Raw genomic sequence first — 20027 nt, 5'->3', positions numbered from 1 at the left:
ATTTTTTTTACATACATTCAATAACTTTCAACAGGTCATCAGTGATACACTGATTATTCCGCAACTGTTGACAAATGGAATGTTTTTACACCTTGTAGGCTATGTGGATTATTTTTATTCATAAGTTCGCCCACTGATCTTTACCATTGGCCATTCTTACCTTCCTTGTATTTTTGTATTTTCAGCAACAACACACACACAAACAAGAACGAAAAATCTTTCAGTTTCAATTTTAATTTCACATATCCACGTTACTGCATTTCCAAAACGAATCGAACCGCTTTTTTGTATGTAATGTAGTATTGCCAAGCCTCGATAGTAAAAGAAGATGTAAATCACAGATAAAAATAACATTCTAAAAGTTTACATATTAGAGAGAGATGGATTTCATGAAAATACGCACAGAAGTGGCAAGATTCATATGGGAAAATTTAGATCTATCTACCGTGTAAAGTTTTGTCAAGAGACCTGAACATAAAGGACGTCTGTGGTGTAAATGTTGAAAGGAAGCAATCACGTTGTAGAAATTACATTTTCACGCATGTTGAAAGCACAAAAAAACAAAAGAAGAGAGCAACTGCGTGAAGGCAGATCGTGGCGAAAATAATATATTTATATTAGAACTTTGGATTACAATAAGCGCAGCTGAAATTAAAATTGTTATATTTCATCATTATAAGTGATTCCGTGGGAGCGTATTTCAGTTGGTAATTTAGTCAGAATGTCAAATAAATTTGATGCGTAAGTAATCAAAATTCCATTTAGTTATGTCTTATTTGCGCATAATGGCCACAATAAACATGAAAGACTACAAAGTATTATATTTTATTCCTTAGATAGTAGAATAATCTATGAAATGAATGACATAGTTTGCTTTTCTTCAACTCATGAAAATTTTATGTTTTCAGTTATAAACCGAGTATAACCGTATAGCCAGTCACTGACCTATTTGGCAACAAAGCACATTTTATATTTAAGTTCGCAAATTTAATTTAATAAATAGGTAGTACGCGTACACGAAGAATTGTTAAGTGTGCATGTCGTCTCGCTCGTGTGAAGACTATAGTGCCTAAGTTTTGTGTGGATAGTGCACGAACAGGTCATGGAATGGTACAAGAGCTACTCATTCCTCCACCTGTCACTGAAAGAGTTAATGTTTATGTTTTGGTCTATAGGAAGAAGGAACACTTCATCCTTCTGCTTGCAAAAGGCAAATAAATAATTACTTCCATTAATCATGGAGAAAAAAATATGAAACTGCAAGGTATACTTGTGTTGTAATTTTTTTGCTATTTTTGTAGGATTGTTTTGAGAGTACGTACATTAGTTGTAATAAGGCAAAGAGAAAATATGAAACGTGATTGTTCATGTTGGTAAGAATTGACAATATAGAGAGAGTCTAATTCACTTCCTAGTTCTTATACTCACTTCTTATGCACTCCTGGTGAAGTATCTGGAGTTACGATGTGGGGTTTGCATGTTAAAATTGTACATTTACGTGTAGAAGTTGTTTATTTATCGTGATAATTCTTCATATGGTGTGTTCCGTAGTGATGAAACATTGCTCGGCGGTTACGTGCTACAAAACTAGGAATTGCTTATTGAAAATGATCATTGGCCCACAAATCATTCACGGATAACCATTTAAGGTAAGGTTAGGTTAGGCAAGCATAGTTATAACATTTCGTTCGTAAAACTTATAACATTTCATTCGTAAAACTACGCATATACACCTTTATATAAAAAAATTCAATCTGCTTTTTTTCAAATTTCCAGACGTTGGCGTCCGTTTTTTACAACAGATTCATGATTAGGAGGTCAAAATTAGTTAGTATACTGAAAATTAACAAAATTGAAGACTTTCTCTATATTGTCAATTAACTCCTTTATGTTTTTAGATGGTGATTATGTAATACACACGATGCATTACAGAGCAGTAGTGTGAACTGGCAAAATACTTATTTTTGATGACAGCTTTATGAGCTTTCATATTTTGATACAGCATTTATAAGTAAGAAGTATTTCAACAGGTATTTGCACTAAGATAATACATTTAGCATTTACCTGGCATCCATGAGTTATCTTTTTAAACGTCAAAAATGTTCTTATGAGCTTCAGAGAATGTTTCACATTGTTGTAATTTTACCGACCAATTCTGTGATGCAAAATATTGCTTGATACCGAAGAAGTTGCCTCTACTTGTAATTGCAGTTGCAGTTGTTACATTTGGAACAACTTAAGATGACCGGACCCCTCTCCGATTTTCTTCATATTTGGCATACTAATTGAGACCTCCTAATCACGAATCTGAAGTTAAAAGTTGTCGGAAACTTCTAGAAATTGCAAAAATAAGGTGTTAGTTTTCAGAATGGAAACAGTCTATTTTCGCGAAATTTTTTGTTTCACAAGGAAATATATATATATATATATTCCTGATACTACCACGACACCAAATTTTAACTATGTTTGCCTGACCTAACCAAAACTAATCTAACCACACGTCATGGTTCGCAATTATTGTGCAATTTCTAGATCCTGATACTACCACGACACCCAGTGGCGTTCCCAAGGGAGGTTGGTGGGGGTTAAACCCCCCCCCCCCCCATTTGGCACAGTATTCCTAAAAAGAAAAGAACGTCAAATGTAGGAAAAGATGGCAAAATGAGGGATGACTACCAAAAGTAGTGTATGTAACCCTTCCCTTTCGAAAATCCTGGACACGCCACTGACGACACCAAATTTTAACTGTTTGCCTAACCTAACCACCCGTCAATGGTTCGCAACTATTTTGCAATTTCTAGACGTTTCCGACAAATTTTAACTTACTTACTTACTTCCTCTAGTCCCCTTCTGCCATCATAGCGTAGGGTTGGTTGCCTCGATCCATCTCCTCCATTCCTGTCTGTTTCTCATCATTCTCTTCATCATATTTATTGTCTTATTCCTTTCTCTTCCAATCTTTTCCATTCTGTCTTCAAACATTATCCTTGGTCTTCCTTTACCTCTCCTACCTTGCACCTTTACTTCTAGAATTTGCTTTACCTTTTGTCTTCATTCATTCTGAATACATGTCCCCACCACTTTAGCTGTCTCTTTTCAATTATTTTCTCTAGCGACTCCTGTTCCACTTCTCTTCTTATTCTTTCATTCCTCACTTTATCTCTCCTAGTCTTATTAACAGCTCTTCTCAGGTATTTCATTTCACTAGCCTGAATTTTACTCAGATGTTTATCTTGAAGTGGTAAACTTTCCATTCCATATGTTAAAGTAGGGACCAATACTGATTTGTATAGCTGCATTTTTGTCTTTACTGCCACTTCTTTCTTTCCCATTATTGTTTTACTGAACTGATAATATGCTGTATTTGTTTTTCTTTTCCTATTTAGGATTTCTTCATCACACCTACCATCACTTGTTATGAAAAAAAAGGTAAAGTGCTCCCCTGTGCTTAGCACCACACCATGAAGGCGTATAGGGGGTGTGGGGGTAACACCCTACACTTTCTTGATCCGGTCGTGAGTGGGGGTGATGTGATCAGCATCACGCCCCTGACCGCCTTTACCCCCCAGGGTTTCCCCCAGGTACCCATGTTATTCGACGCTGGGTGGGCGCCGGGGCCGCTTCCATCGTTAGAAAAGTTCCCGGATTTGAACCGGCCGGGGATCGAACCCGGGACCTTTAGCATGGTAGTCAGACGCGTTACCGACTTAGGCACCGCGGCAATCACTTGTTATGATGGTTCCTAAATATTCATATTCATCTACTTCTTCCAAGTTCTCGTTTCCATATCTAATTGCTATTTCATGATCTTTTTCTCCTTTTGCCACCTGCATAACTTTACTTTTCTTAATATTAATCTTCATCCCTTTTCTCGCAAGTTCTTCTCCCCATTCTATTACGCTCCTCTGTAAGTTCTCTTCACTGCTAGCAATTAAGACTGGGGTGTAAGGGGTGCTTCTTCCACGTAGTGCACCCAATAGTCAACCTCACTTCCACATAGTACACCCTGGACTGCAGACTAACGAGGCTCTGGCGACTGGCCCAATGGCCAGTATAATTTTGTTTGTGTTGTCCTGTGTTTTGTCCTTATTTGTGCTGAGTGTTCTTTGCATCCTCGGCTTTTAACGAAAGTCAGAACATTTTAATATTTTAACATTTTATGATTTTAATTAAGCAACGTTAGAGTTGTTATGTGAAACGGTAAGGGGCTGGACCCCGTATAGTGTGACGGGTGCAAAATAGCCTTAGTGCTGACACACCCAATATTCTAAAATCAAAATCAAATCAAATCAAAGCAATTAAGACTATATCATCAGCATATAGCAATACTTGCAGTTGTACTACTCTCATATTCCAATATTCTATTTGTACTCTTGGGGTTCTTCTTTTGCAAATTTTAGTTATTTCATCCATTACATTAATGAAAAGTAAAGGACTGAGACTATCTCCCTGTTTAATTCCTTTTTCTATTTGAAATTCCTTAGACTCGTTTCCTTCTATTCTTACTATTCCTTTTACATCCTTATATACACTTCTTATTGCTTTAATAAGTTCCTTAGGTACTTCCTTACTTTCTAATGCCTCCCATAGATATTTTCTAGGTACCGAGTCAAATGCCGCTTTCAAGTCTAGAAATGCTAAGTAGCCTATATTCTTTTATTTTTGTCCAGCATTTTCCCCATCATCATTCATGTGAAGAAAATAGGAGAGGGGTCCGATCATCTTAAGTCATACCTTACATTTACCATTGACGATTTGTTATCCATATAATTTGAAATTGTCCCTTACTTGCTTGTTCCTTGCAATAATGATGGGAATGAGTGTTATTTACTATTTTTTAGGCTGAAGAGCAGTGATGACAGTGGTGAAGAGGAGAATGGAGCTAAGGATTTACACAATATGGAAAAGGGTGCTCTGGTAAGAGATCATTCTGGTTTGTCAATTATCATGCTGTTTTTAACTTATTTCAACTGGAAAAAATTGTTAATGTGCTAGTGCCTGACAGCAGAGAGTTTTCTGCAAATTAATTTTAAATTTAAATTGAAGCTGTAATCAGATGTTTGAATAGGTTAGGCGTTTATTCGGCCCAAGTACATTTTGTTTAATTACAATTTCATCATGCTATGCACACATGTTTTACATGGTTCAGTTCATGTTAGTCTGTTAACATATTCTTCAGAGTTTTTGTGATTACTTACTGCGTGTTTGCTTGAGAATGGTTTTTCACTTTCGTATACTCCTATGTGATTCTTTTCTTGCCAGTAGCCATTCCTTTTAGTTGTCTTAGTTACGCACTGCTGCTGCCATCTTAATTCATATGTCCGGGATGCGAAGGGGTTTTCTGAATTGGTCTGTTTACCTTGTGGGGAGCTATTTTGTAGTTTCCAATTAGCCAAAATTGTCAATAAATGCTTACATAGTTAGGTTAGGAGTGTCTCGAACAAGATATTTCTTTGAACCTCATGTGTAGAGCCAGCAGCAGGTAAATACGGGAATGTTTGCGTAAGGTACCTTGTAAATCTTCTTTTCACTTATAAATAGGATTTTTGCTACAAAAAGTACAATCAGGAAGCTTCAAATTTATGTTCACAATTATTTCCAATCTTCTGTGATACTTTCCCCTTATTCTTCGTTGTGTAACGTAGATTTTACGTCTTTTTTCACTGATAAATTGCACTTTATGAAACTCGAAAGATTGGTAATTACTTTCACCAAGGTTAAAATCACTAGAACAATCATTTCTACAATTCTGCGATATTTCATCGTCCTTGTATGAAACTTTGAAGAAATCAGCAAACATTCGGAACCGTTAACTTATCTTCTTTGTGTCGAGGTTTACTGTGGTTGTTCTTACATCCTGATGTTTCATTTTTATATACTGTACACCTGGTACACATGCAACCTGTTGTTTGTAGTCTCAATAAATCCACTGAGTTATTTAAAGTAATCTTTTTGTTGTTCAAAGTGACCATGAAAATATTATGAATGCCTGTTCATCAAATAAAAAATTTGGTACTTGGTCTGAGCCAATATTAGTGTCAATGATTAGTATCCAAAAGTGTTGGTTAAAATTTATTCACTGATACCAGCTGATAATTTTCCAATATTTGGATTCGCAAAAATGCAAGCAACACTTTTGTGGAGTTCATTATCATGGAAATTATGCAAAATTCAAAGTTTTCATTCAATTTGCACTAGTGTTGTGTGTGAAGAATTAGTTTTATAATTAAATTACAACTATTTTAATATTTTGAGGTAATTCTTTGAATATTTGGAAGTAGAATTCTGGTAAATTGATGCAGTGGAATTCTTTCGTATTAATATTAACAACTTTTAATTGTTAAATGTTCAGGTATCAGTATAGGTGAGAATCAGGTAAATTATCAGCATTGATATCAGTTCAATTATATGACTTTATATGTATATGACTGATATATAACTTTAACACCTTTGTTTCAGCCACCTGTCGAAGTGCCTCCGGGAGAACACAGATTACAGTACACCTATTCTTTATGGTTCAGTCGAAGATCTCCTGGAAAACAAACCTCTACACAAAGTTTTGACCAAAATCTGAAATTAATCGGACGTTTTGCCTCAGTGGAACAGTTCTGGGCGTTGTATTCCCATTTAATAAGGCCATCCGAGCTGCAGAGTCACAGTGATTTCCACTTATTTAAAGATGGGATCAAACCTATGTGGGAGGTAAGATATTTGATTATCTGTTACGTATTTGGGCAGTGGCTGCGATTGGCTTCCAAAACTAGGGGGGGGGGGGGGTCAAGGACAATTTACTTTCTTTTGGTAGATAAGGTTTAGTATAGTGTGAGGCCAAATGAGGCAAAAAGTGGGGGGCAGCCGCCCACCCTAATCGTCGCTTCTGTATCTGGTCATTCCACAGCTGGCTTATTGGCCTTGCATGTTAAGTGGTCGACTTTCAATCTCACCACTGAAGTTCTCTTGTTCTAGACCTGGTCAATTTCATATGGTCATCAACAGGGAACAGATTTATATGTAGTAAATATGTGCTAAATATGTAAATAACATATTTAGTTATTTCCACTGAAATATGGAGTTAAGTATGGACTTAATTGTAAAAATTTACCTTTTTAATAATATAAGGCACTACACAAGCTACATTAAATACAGTATGCTTACATTGACATTAATTGTAATTTTCATTTTCTATTTCCAAAACGACGACTAACAAAATTTTGTTGTATAAGTGTTCAAATGTGAATTTCCTTCTGTTGTCTTTTAAAATGGATTTATATTGACTAAAACCGTGTATAGTATCACAAGAAGAAATGGAAGTGTATTTCAAATTTCCTCACGATGTCTGCTTGAGTTAATGTTTCCAAAATAACATTTGTGACAACCAGGAGCGGATGCTCTATTGTTGACAACAATTGTAAATAAACAGGAATTGCAAGTGGTTTACAATAGCAAAAGCAAACAGTTGGGAGGTGGGGGGAAAACAATTATTGTTCGGATGACAGAAAACGTGTAATTAACACAATTGGAGGGTATAAAAAGGTCCTAAACTTTTGTTTGTTTTACCGTCACTTCGGACTTTGTCAGTTATTTGTAAGAAATTCACCCAACTCTTTTGGTCACACGGGGACATGTAGTTATTGTGCAAATGTGGAGAATATGTTGAGATGTTCTGAAATATGGAAATAATATGTAGAAATATGTAAAATATGAGCCAAAACGTGATATATGTACAAATATGGAAAATCAAAAACTGGAATTTTCGAGTCTACATGCCATGATGCGAAAGGGTAATACAAAATATAGCTGATTTCAGCTTCATTCATAAAAATGTAAATACCGTATTTATGTGTGTATAATGATGCACACCCTGGTTTTTGATGGGTAAAAGTTACAAAAAAATTATATCTCGTATATAATGCGCAGTACAATTCAGTTTCAAGAAATGGCTTTCTTACTTGTAGGTCGTAAAGCTGTTGCTATGATGATCAAGAGTGAATGACCTCATACCTATTCAATGAGTCACCTGTTGCTATGTGGACCAAGAGGAGAATATCCTCTTGTGTAAACAATAAGTCTCCAACCCATGCCACCTCTCCCTCCACTGTGTTTAGCATCCCAAAGCTTTTGCTCTTTAACCACCTTATTTATTCTGTAATAGTAGAAAACGAGATCAAAATTACATTATGGATTTGCAGTGCTCAAAAAGTTATTTTCTATTATTTCTCGCCCAACAAATACTGCTGATATGCATCCCATGTGACGGAAGGTGCATGCTCGAATTCCACCAGAGTTGCCTGGCTTCTCTTGGTGTCGCATTACAAAGTGAAAAATCATGTGAAATGGCCTTCAAACTTTTATACGTGTTTGTGCTCATTCCTTCTTTACTTTTTCTAAAAGAACTTCAAAATATATGCTTTTATCGTGACTAATGTAACATTTATACGAGGCACATTCAGGACCTTCAAACTAGCAGTTAGCAGCACAAGATTTCTTCCATTAAGGAATTTACACACACCATTATATATTATTATACAGTAATACATTTTAAGTATTGTTTTCTTTTTCCTTATGTTATCTTTCATCCAAAGCACCATAGAAATCAGACCATTCCTTCATTTTGTGATGAACTTATTTCAATAGCATTGAACATTAGTGTCATTATCTTGAATGAAATACTATTGCCATATTCAGAAACTGCAGGATTTAAGCTTTACAACGATATATAACATGATAGGGTTCCGTAAACATGAAAAATCGATCCAAGCATCCCAAAATCATGGAATGACCCTGTATGGTTTAATGTTGGCTGTCTGAATTATTCCGTGCATAATAAGCACGAAATTTTTGCTGTGTGCATTATACATTATTAAATACGGTACATATAAATCCGTTCCCTGGTCATCACTCATCATCTTTGTCACAATTAGTCAAAAGTGGCAGAAAAGTAGCGTTCAATGACAGAAATATGAAAATACTGGTTGTTGCACACTGTTTCAGATAGGCCTTTCCTGATTGTAATGAAATTTAGTACACTGAATTCTATCGTGGATATAAGGTAAACATGTATATCTTTAGTTGATATGTTAACTCAGTTTGAAGTTGTTAAAAGTTTATTAAAAACAAATCAGCAGACTAATTTATTATAATGGCATCTTTCTAGAGGCTTTTGTGTAATATGTGACACAATAGCCCTGTTCGGCAGGCCAGACAACTTCTAGTCAGCTTGAAGATTTTGCACGTTTAGCGTTCGGCAGGTGGAAGTTGACATCATATCTTATTGAGTGAAACCATCCGGCCATTCAGACGGCTTACAGCCATCTTGCAGCCAGAGCAAGCCAAGGAGAAGAAGAAGAGAGAAGTTGATTGTTTTATATGAAGACCACGTTCACGGAATATATCGTCTGCTTCAGATAACGATGAGCGTGACTTCGACAAAAGATTTGAACAATACAACCCACTTTAATTAATGCCAAGTATATATCCATAATGAGACCTAACGTGGTAACATTTTTTTCTATTCAGAATAAATATTTTGATTGATCTCGGAATGTGAAAATGAACTCAAAATTGATTTTAATTATTTAAATTCAACTAAACGTATGACCAAAGAAGATATACCATATTTATCCACTTCCCGTGAATAGTAGCTACGCTTTTCATTCTTTCCTAAATATTTTTATTCTCCGTAATTTTCCCCTTTACAGCTTGTATGCTAGTTGTTGCATTGACTAGTTTCATCCACAGACCGCGTACGACCGTCCGGCGATTCAGCTAAGGTGATCTTAAGCTGGAAGTTGGTAGTCACGTGTTTCCTCTCAGATGTATCATGCAGTTGTCTGGCTCGCCGAATGGGGCTAATGGTGCTTGTGATTTAAAAAATCTGATTAAAATAGAAATTTTGATTTTTCATATAAGTAAAAACGTGCCAAATTTTCATGGAAATCAGAAATTGTGATGTAGAATTTTGTGCAAAATTGTGTTGATTTGGTGTATTGTGACTCATTGAGACATATTCATTACCCTGATTCGATCAGATATTTTGTCCAGTTAGATTTTAATTTGTACAGGGGGTAAAAATGAGGTTACAAAAAAGTAGACCTTGAAAGTTTTGTAAGCAAGTTTGTTATACATTATACATTAATGATTGATTAGTCATTAAGATATGCTTTGGACACATTATGTTTGAAATATCTTTTTATGATAAAAAAGGAATACTTGCTAAGAAAAGTTATGTCTGTACTTTGAGTTAATTCTTGTTTTGAAATTAGTTATTTTTACCCTTTATGGATTCAAACACTTATTATTAAAGAATGAAAGTGAAAAAATAATTTTTAGTTAGCTGTTACTACTATAATAGTGAAACTAAATACTAAAAAGATATGCAAAAAGCAAAATTAGAACCTTCCACAACTATATTTCCAGTTATGTGAATATATATAAATGTTCTCCTCATAATGTTACCTATTACAATGGATTCTTTATAATTTCAACTCCAAGGTGATACAAAAAACTCAAATTATCTAAAATTCGAATCAACAAGAACATGTATAATTAAAGATTATTTCAAGGGAAATAGTAATAATAATTCAAGTTAAAAAGATTGCAATGTTTTACCCCATCAAAATATAAAATCAAAGTAATAAGGAATAACATCTTTGAGTGTTAACATTTATTATGAATGTTTTTCAGGATGAAGCGAACCAACGTGGTGGAAAATGGATCGTAAGGTTGCGGAAAGGTTTAGCCTCCCGATGTTGGGAAAACCTTGTGCTGGCAATGCTTGGTGAACAGTTCATGGTTGGAGAAGAAATCTGCGGTGCTGTTGTGTCAATAAGGTTTAATGTAAGTCTGTGCTGAATAAGGCACCTTTCTGTTTTCGTATTTATATCTTCTTCCTTAATATGTTCAGTGATACAGAACCCGTCAAAAGACCACAATAAGTAATAGGATATTTACCTCTATCCTACGTTTGCCATAACTCATGTGCCCCTCTTTATTCATTTTCCCAAATGTGCCGATGTTATAAAATTTGCCAGAAGGCTGTTCTGTTGGGCACTGACTACTTGCTCTCTTATTTTTCTTCTTGCAGCAGATCATTCACCAAATGTGGTTGAAATTCCTGCTGACAGGCGTTTCATAGAAGAAGATTCATGATTGGGCTATGGGGAGAGATTGGGGTACAATTTTTATTTCTCACATCTCCCTTGACGAAACAGAGGAAATAACATCTTAGATCATCTACAAGTAGAAGCATTCAAACCTTTTGCCTATGATCAGAGAATAAATGCACCGTTGCCAAACCAAAAATCGCTTAATGCCACTTTTCGGAGCCCGACCCTGTGGCCGAGTGGTTAGCACATCGCGCTGCGACGCCAAGGGTCCCGGGTTCGAATCCCGGTCGGGCTTGGTTGTTTGTGAATGTCCATTCATCACTTTCATCACTCATCCCCATCTTCGCAAATTAGCCAAGAGGCACAAAACGCGAAGTAAAATAAACTAAATCAAATCAAATCAAAACCACTTTTCGGACTAGACTTTGAATAATCTAAGAAAGTGCCAAAGTGGTTTTCTTTGATTTTTCCTCACCTTCACAAAAATGTGCGCTTGGAATTAGAATGGGCTCAATCACAATTCACTTACTTCCTCATGCTTTTACAGATTTTTTTTCTAGTTTCTTTCTTCTTGCTGGTGACATTGGGGAATGTGCTTCTGAAGTTTTCCAACCTCGATTGTGTGATATGGGTTAAGAACTATATTCTTCCTTTCATGGGAAATCAGTTATATATTCCTCATTAAATAAAATAGGATCTAGTGTGTATTTCAGTGTCAGTTATTGTTAATCTGATTTTTTAAGTGCATAAGCTATTTTTTTCTACAGGAAGAGAACGATACATTATTTGGTACGGTCAATAAATAACCGGATTAATGCCATGAAAAGGCGAAATAAAGTGACAGAGCGATGAAACTTATGGGATATGTTGGGCAGGTTGGGGTACGCCACATGTCTGCGAGATGAGTTCCAGACCATGTCGCTAGGTGGCAGCACTGGCAGGGAAGGGAGGTTGTGTATGTGCAATTTGCCTCCAAGGTGCCAGTCAGTCATTCAGTGAGGTTTTCATCACTCTGTCACTTTATTTTGCTTTTTCACGGCATTAATCACATAATTTATTGACCCTACCAAATACTAATGGAAGTAATCTTGACATATCATATTCTTGTCACAATTGTTGTTGGGTCAACCTCCATGGTATAGTGGTAAGCACAGAATGCCATGATGAGAGAAGTCCCAGATTCAGATCCCAGCCTGGACATGGATGTTCTTTGTGAGTGTCCCTTCATCAGCTTCATCCTCATCTTTGCAGTCAAAAGTGGAAGAAAAGCAAAATAAAAATAAGTAAAATCAATTAATCAATTGTTGACCAACCTTGAGGCTAGAACACACATTCATAAGCTTGGGGTCACAGGAATGGATTGGATTGGATTGAGTTGGTGTTTTAAGTCCACTTTATGCACAGTAAGGCTAGTCGGGACTGGACCTACAGCTTAATGTAGGATCTGAACCACTATGTGCCTCCACCGGGTATTGAACCTGGGACCCCATGATTACAAGGCGAGGACGTCACAGGAATGGGTTTTCTACTTAGATCATCATAGGACTCAGTGGTGTTATGTGTAATGGCACCAGAACAAAATGAGTAAAGAAGCAAATGGGTGTGACAATATTTCTAGTATACATCTAAATACCATACAAAGATTCATATGCAGGCTAAAGGAGCATCATGTAGTTTTACTTGTTTGTCAGGGAGGGCTTAGTCCCCTTGTCCCTTCTGGCACCATGGCCAATGTGTGATTACTGAAGAATGCCAAGCGTTTCACCTCCGAATTCTCACCTGTATGGGCTCATGGTCAGATTTAGGGTACAAGTAACACCTCCTCACCTTCACCATCTGAAACAAGCAATAAGCCGTCAATTATCAAGAGGGATAAGGTGATCCCATCTGATCCCTTCCTTTTCTTTGACGTATAAAATTAAACAGTTGCTCCTGGATATGATGTTTAACCTTTAGCAGATGGGAGTCTGTTCAGTGTGTAAACCTCTCCAGACGAGGACCTTTCAAGCATGCACTTTTGAAACTTGCCGTGATTGAAAAGAAAAAAATAATAACCCAAGCTTGAGAACTATGAAGTGGTGAAGTGGATTTTGTTTTTTTCCTGAATGTCAGAACTTTTAACGTAAGTGGAATTTATACATTGTACCTCCCTCCCAAAAATTATAATTAGATGAAGAACAAGAAGAAGAAAATTGAAAGTTTACAAAAACACTGGTATTCAGCACATAAATACACTGATATGCCTATTTCAACTGGTGCAAATAGAGTACTAATTAATCTTTCCTGTCCCTGTTAGAAATATTAATCTATTTTATAAGTTTATTAATTTGTAACTACCTTACACAATGTCTCTGTATCATTGGTTTTATTTTTACAGGAGGACATTATATCTGTGTGGAATAAGACTGCTTCGGATCAATCTACAACTGCCAGAATCCGGGACACGCTGAGGAGGGTTTTAAACTTGCCTCCAAACACCATTATGGAATATAAAACACATACTGACAGTTTAAAGTAAGTAAACATAAGTTGCTTTCTTTTTATATTATTTGCAGTTGTACTCATTCTTGAAATGTTATACAGTAAATCTTCTCCTAACAGACACCTCTGAGAATAGCGGACATTTTAAAAATCCCCAGCAGAAATACATGGGGTTTAATAGCAATATTACTTCTCAATAACGGAAGCGGACACTGAAAACTACCTTCCCAATGCATATAAAACTTCTTAATAACGGACAGCCTCAAAGAAGATGGTCGCAATTCCTGGAATTCTACACAACAATGGCCAGTATTTCGAACTAGTGTGCATTGTTTCATGTTACACCGAACGTATTTCTTTTTAAAAGTGCAGACAGTATTCTTTGTGGTTATCTTGAGAAGTGTGTGTCACTTCTGCTACGATGTCGCAGAAACGCAAACGACTGACTTTAAAGGAAAAAGTTGAAGTCATCAGTGTGTACGAGAAAGAGAAACTCAGTGTTCGAGACATGCCCGTGCGGTTTGCTGTTGGAAAACACAGACCAGTGACATTTTAAGAAACAAAAGTGACATCCTTAAATTGTGGACTGGAAATTAAAATCTTTCTGGTAAACTCTCATTTCCCAAAACACCGGGCTTGAACGTTGACAACTTAACATTTGAATGGTTTTTTTGTGCTCGTAGCAACAACATGCCTGTGAGTGGACCTCTTATTCATGAAAAAGCACCGTAAAGTACGTACTGTAATATGCTTATCCTATTGTGTAATATCCTAGCTCCTACACTTTTTTTCTGAATAGCGGACACTTCTTAATAACGGACATTTATTTTTCCCCCAGGCCTGTCCGTTATTGAGAACTTTTACTGTACTTGTAGACTTACCCTACATGCAACTATCTGTTAAATGGTAGGTGAGTATTATTAAATGCAAATGCTTCCCATTGTAAAGAGCCATGAAGGTATCAATGTGACATTGAAATCAAGTCATGTCAGTCTCGCAGCCTCTTGATTGGTTCTGTAAGCAGTTGCTCATGTTGCAACTGTAAATTGTTGCTCTTTGCTGAGTGAGCACCATCTTAGATGATGATGTAGGCATTGTTGACATAATTTCAGCATTTGAGAGACATGGTAAATAAATAATACAGGCACATATTTTTGGTAAATAAAAAAGCAAAATTTCGGTACAAAAACAGTCTATATCTGGTTCAAAAGCAGTAAATAAAATAAAATTTCGGAGTTTTAGCGGTGAATAATCACATCAAAAGTGGTAAATAAAATGACATTTTGGTTTTAAAATTGTGAATATAATCCTAAATTTGATTTAAAAACTGCACTTATTACACAAAATAAACTTATTCCTTCTAATAGCACATTTATGTAGTTACCAGAGTATTAAGTTTATTCTTGTGTAAAGGGGTCCATTTTTGCTTCTCAAATATTTACAGCAGAATTAATCAATTTTCCATGAATTGCATAACTCACAGGATACTTCAGACTTCAGAAAGTGTCGCGTCGGTATATAAACGGTAAAGTTCGTGTTTAAGAGTCAATTTCGCATTTTGCAGTTCATTTCGTATTATTTCATGACAAAACATGGTAGAAAAATGCACCTCAGACCTTTCAGAAACATGAAAAATGAATATTACAGCATGTTATTTCATATTTCGTGTTTTCGTCAAAAACGAAATTTGCTTGCCTCTAATAAATAAATATAAACTTGGTACTCACTCTTTTGCGAAGCTGTTTTTTGTTGTTCTATTAATTTCGGTGGCCACTGCCAATGAGGATGGTCCTCATTGGAACTTGCTGCAACAACAAAAAGCAGCTTCGCAGAAAAGTGAGTATTAAGTTTCTCTGTATTTATGTGATGTCTTCTTGGAAACAGGGTCTTTCAAATTCCACTATTCCTTCACAGTAAATCATATTGTGTCATCACGCTATGTGATCAAACGTGTATCTGCCTTTCTGATTCTATGTTTCCATGTTGCACATTTTCGTTGCACCAGAACTCCGCAAACGTTTCATACTTAGAGGAATTCAATGGCAGTTGTCAACAGCATGTTTCAAGGAGGGATGTCAACAAAATCCATATCAAGTTATCTGATATCCATTTCAGATACAACAAATAATCGGAATATCTGGATAGAACAGCTTCAATGAAGGATTTGTGGAAAATTCGTATATGACAAATAAAGAAAATGTGGATAGCCCGTAAAATGGATAAACGATACAACTGTTTGGATAATGCTCACATTCAAATTATCCAAATAAGATAATTTAAATAGGCTGAATAATTTGAATACCTGAATAATCCGGATATCAGAATATCTGATATGCATATATTTGAAATCCGGATAGAAAATTATCCTATACCAGATGTTGCCATCCCTAGTTTCAATGGCATGGCATTTGCGGTTCCAACATTTCATGAAAAACCCCAAACAGTTGCCAATCTGAAAGAAGCAATTCATCACAAAATCAACACTATACAACAATGATTCAGGAGAGTGCATTCGCAAAGATGGCCATCATCATTTGAATGAAGTTATTTTTCGGACTTAAGTGTCTGTCACTGATGCCTACCCTTTCACTTTTGTAAGTGGCACCGACAGAATACAAAACTTTCTAGCAATTCACACAACTTCTTCACACACTACCCCAAATTATTAGATAGTTCCTTTTTAAGGGCTTGAAAAGGAATTATCGTATGATGCTGTTGGATGTTGTAAATTATAAACCAATGCATGCCAACACCATCGTAGAAAATAACAAAATGTGCAAAAATATTATTGCATAGTGAGCTGTTGGTTTTATACCCATGAACTACTGTAGAGGATTAGTTATTTTTTGTGTGTAAAATTCTCATGTATAATAATAGTAGCCCAGATATTTATTTCTTAGCTGATCCCAAGACTGGTTCATGTGTTGCTTCTCTTTTAGGAGAATGGAGCAGTTACTGGTATGAAATAGTTAGAAAAGTTCAACAAATAAGCATAAGAAAAATATCAGGAAGAGGCATTCACTCACAGAAATCTTGTCTTCATAACAAAAGTACATAATATTTGTAATCATTTCTTTTTAAAAAAGCAAATCATAACTGTTTAAAAAATTCTTATGAAATGTAGGCTGTGCTGGAAGAAAACAAAAGAAGAAGGAAGATATACAAATTTGAAATATATCTACCAGAAACATCAGCATGAAAATAAACAATTCCTAGCTGCAATTACAATCTTGCAATACTTCAGGCTGTGACATATTTAGTATTTCTTGAAAATATAGTCAAATTTAGGCTCTGCATATCTCTTGATAATACTGATTGCAGTATTTCCTAAATGAATGCTAATATTAGCAAAATACTAGTCACTTATGCATTTTGTACTGTCGTTATATTTTAAATGTATTTATTTTCATGTTTAGAACATTTTTAATGCCACTGAAAGTTCACTGAATAAACATTTCTGCCATCATCAAAGCCATAGTGAGAGAGAGATGAGTAAATAATTTTGATAAATACAAACTTGTTTGCATTATGAACAGAAAATTTCCATTGACCAGGGAGTTTTGATTTACAACTTTAATGAATGTGATAGTAATTTTATTTTTACATTATTCAGCTACAACTAAGGGCCAACTAATTCAGCACTGTAGTCATTATATTTTGAACCTACCTTCACCTATCCAGGTTCAGTTCTCAGTAACCGTAGGAATTTTCCAAATAATCCCTGCACAAAGTGGCTCCTAGGGCTCACACAGCCTCAAACCAGTGGGTACCTGAGGTTAACCCTTATTCTACCATGACCAAGATCGAGAAACTGTAGAACCTTTTCTTGGCAAGTCACTGGCGATAGCTTTTATCTTACCACAACACATACATAATTTACTACCCTCAAGTATTTTCAACACAATCTAGTTCATTGGCAGGTGCATACATACGAGGGTTGGGGAGTAAGTATTGGCAACCCAGTAATATTGTAATTATATGCAAAGGTGGATGGAAAATGGAGACTGCGAGAGGAAGCCTGACACGAGTACTTTAACCGCTGGTCACTAGATGGCTCTGTGTGTTGTACTGAATGATCACAGGGCCGCTGGGAAAACAGTCGTGGAGTAAGATGGAAGTGACCAGATTGGAACAGCGATCGTACATCAAAGTAGCCGTTCTCCGGGGGAGAAATGCGAGTGATTGTCATAATCAGACAAGTTTTTGTAACATGTGCACATGTGTATGTCCTAGGGTCAGACAGGTTTTTGTAACGTGTACATTAATACATGTGTATGTCACAGGGTTGCTTGGGTTTTCTTTCATGATTCCTACCAACAAAATATCCATAATGGATACTCTTTCAGTTGTATATAACAAATTTTTAATACATCCTTCTATTGTCGAATTTTTACTGGGTTGCCATTTGAATTTGAATTTAAAATTTTGGGTGCGTCAGCACTAAGGCTATTTTGCACCCATCACATTACACAGGGTCCAGCCCCTTATCGTTACACATAACAACTCTAACGTTGCATAAATAAAATCATAAAATATTCTGACTTTCATTAAAAGCTGAGGCTGTAAAGGAGCACTCAGCACATATAAGGACAAAACAAAGGACAACACAAACAAAATTATACTGGCCATGGGGCCAGTCGCCAGAGCCTCGTTAGTCTGCAGTCCAGGGTGTACTATGTGGAAGTGAGGTTGACTATTGGGTGCACTACGTGGAAGGAGCACCCCTTACACACCTACTGGGTTGCCATGACTTACTCCCCAACCCTCGTATAAATGACTAATTAGAAAGTACGAGTATAAAATTGTAGACTTGAAAACAGAAAATTCATGTAATTTCAAATGCATTGCATTACCATGTGATTAAAAACATATTATTTGAATACAATCTTAATATAAAGGAAAAAAATTGAAACATATTGTTTCCAACATTTCACATATTGCCTGTTTACATTATCAAAGATTGACGAATCCGGTTTATGAAACAATAAGATTCAGTTCCTGTTGTGTATAGCAAGGGTACATTCAGATATAGAATATGAGAAACCATATCATGAAACAAGCTTACTCCCACATAGTAGTAAGCCATACCATACGTTTATCAACATTAAACAAGTTGATTGATTATATAATAATTGATTCTTGTTTTCATTGATTGTTGCCCAGGATGCAGCCGAAAGTTTATTTTGAAGAAGTGAGATGTGATTTTTTTGTTTTTTTAACTAGACAGGTTTCTCCAAAAGAATAGTTAAATATATATTTGTTGTAGTGTCCTGTAATAATTATTATGCTACTCTTTAATATTACTATTTTTGTTTAATGTACAGTAAGCATACATGTACGTGATGTATAACTGTTAGTCTATATTTTACTTTTTTAACTTTGGAAACTGTTTTGAAAATAAAAATATATTTATTTAACGTAAAATATCTTATTTGTTGATCTGTTAGCTGTAGGCAACGTTTTTGCATTAATTAACACTGATTTCAAAGGAGGAAGAGGACTGCACCTGTATCGCCTTCACCCATTACAGATACTTGGACATTGAAATATTTTTTTTGTGTTTGTGTGGTCCAGCATCAATGATTAAGAGATTAGAAATCTCACCAAAATAGGTTGCATGAGGAAAAGGGATTGCTATGACAAACAGGTGGCAACTGTTAATCTTGACAGGAGCAGGGTAGAATGATGAGGGCAAGTGATTAGTGAATAGGAACTAGATGCAGAATCAGATCCTGTCAAGGGATACAGGATTGGTTAATATTATTAACTTATGAGGAAGAGGACAAAAGAACTGTTCTGTTGAACGTACCCTCTGTTTGGTTAACTTCTATTTAATTCTCTAAGTATCGAAAATATATATTTTGTTTCGGTGCTGGGACAGAAAACTTTTTTGTAATTAGGTTATTGCAATGGATTTTGTCTTAGAGAAAGAAACTGCATATTTACTGTACAAAACATGGGTATATGAATTACAATGTACACTCATAAAGGTAATAAACCAAATGGCAGACATTGCACTAAATTGCTGATTATACATATATCAGATTTGTTAAAAATATCAGTAGTTTTACAGATACTTGACATGCTGATATATTTTTTACACAATAGAGAATACTGATTCATATGTCTAATATGGAACAACAATAATAAATAAACTTCACAGTATACCTTTTAATATACTTTTGTTCAGAAAACAATTGAGGTTATGTGACTGTGTATGTTAGAAATCAATTTTTTTCATTATTGTCGAATGGTTAATAATTTTGCAACAGTCACAATCAGCTGAAATTAAATAGCATACAATTAAGTTTCCTTGCAAGTAGATCATAATTCTATCACAAGTTTTGTTTTCAAATGAGTTGTTGTAGTGGTCTGTATTTTCTTGATAGGTTCCATTTTTAACCTGCTTTTTATGGTGAATTCAGTTTTGTCACAAACTAC

The 20027-nt window shown here is 35.6% G+C and overlaps 1 protein-coding gene across 1 annotated transcript; it reads left to right on the top strand.

Moving 5' to 3' along the window:
• Positions 1–569: 569 nt before the first annotated feature.
• On the top strand, positions 570–16636 carry eIF4EHP (eukaryotic translation initiation factor 4E homologous protein). Its single transcript, XM_083115629.1, has 6 exons — positions 570–741; positions 4842–4917; positions 6460–6702; positions 10684–10836; positions 13483–13619; positions 16526–16636. The coding sequence occupies exons 1-6, from the start codon at positions 722–724 to the stop codon at positions 16548–16550; spliced, it is 654 nt and encodes a 217-aa protein (XP_082971755.1). The 5' UTR covers positions 570–721; the 3' UTR covers positions 16551–16636.
• The last annotated feature ends 3391 nt before the right edge of the window (positions 16637–20027 follow it).

This window comes from Lepisma saccharinum, chromosome 30 (genome assembly GCF_977018435.1).
Source record: "Lepisma saccharinum chromosome 30, izLepSacc3.1, whole genome shotgun sequence".
NCBI classification, from domain to species: Eukaryota; Metazoa; Arthropoda; class Insecta; order Zygentoma; family Lepismatidae; genus Lepisma; species Lepisma saccharinum.
This window is presented reverse-complemented; position numbering and strand designations above follow the sequence as displayed.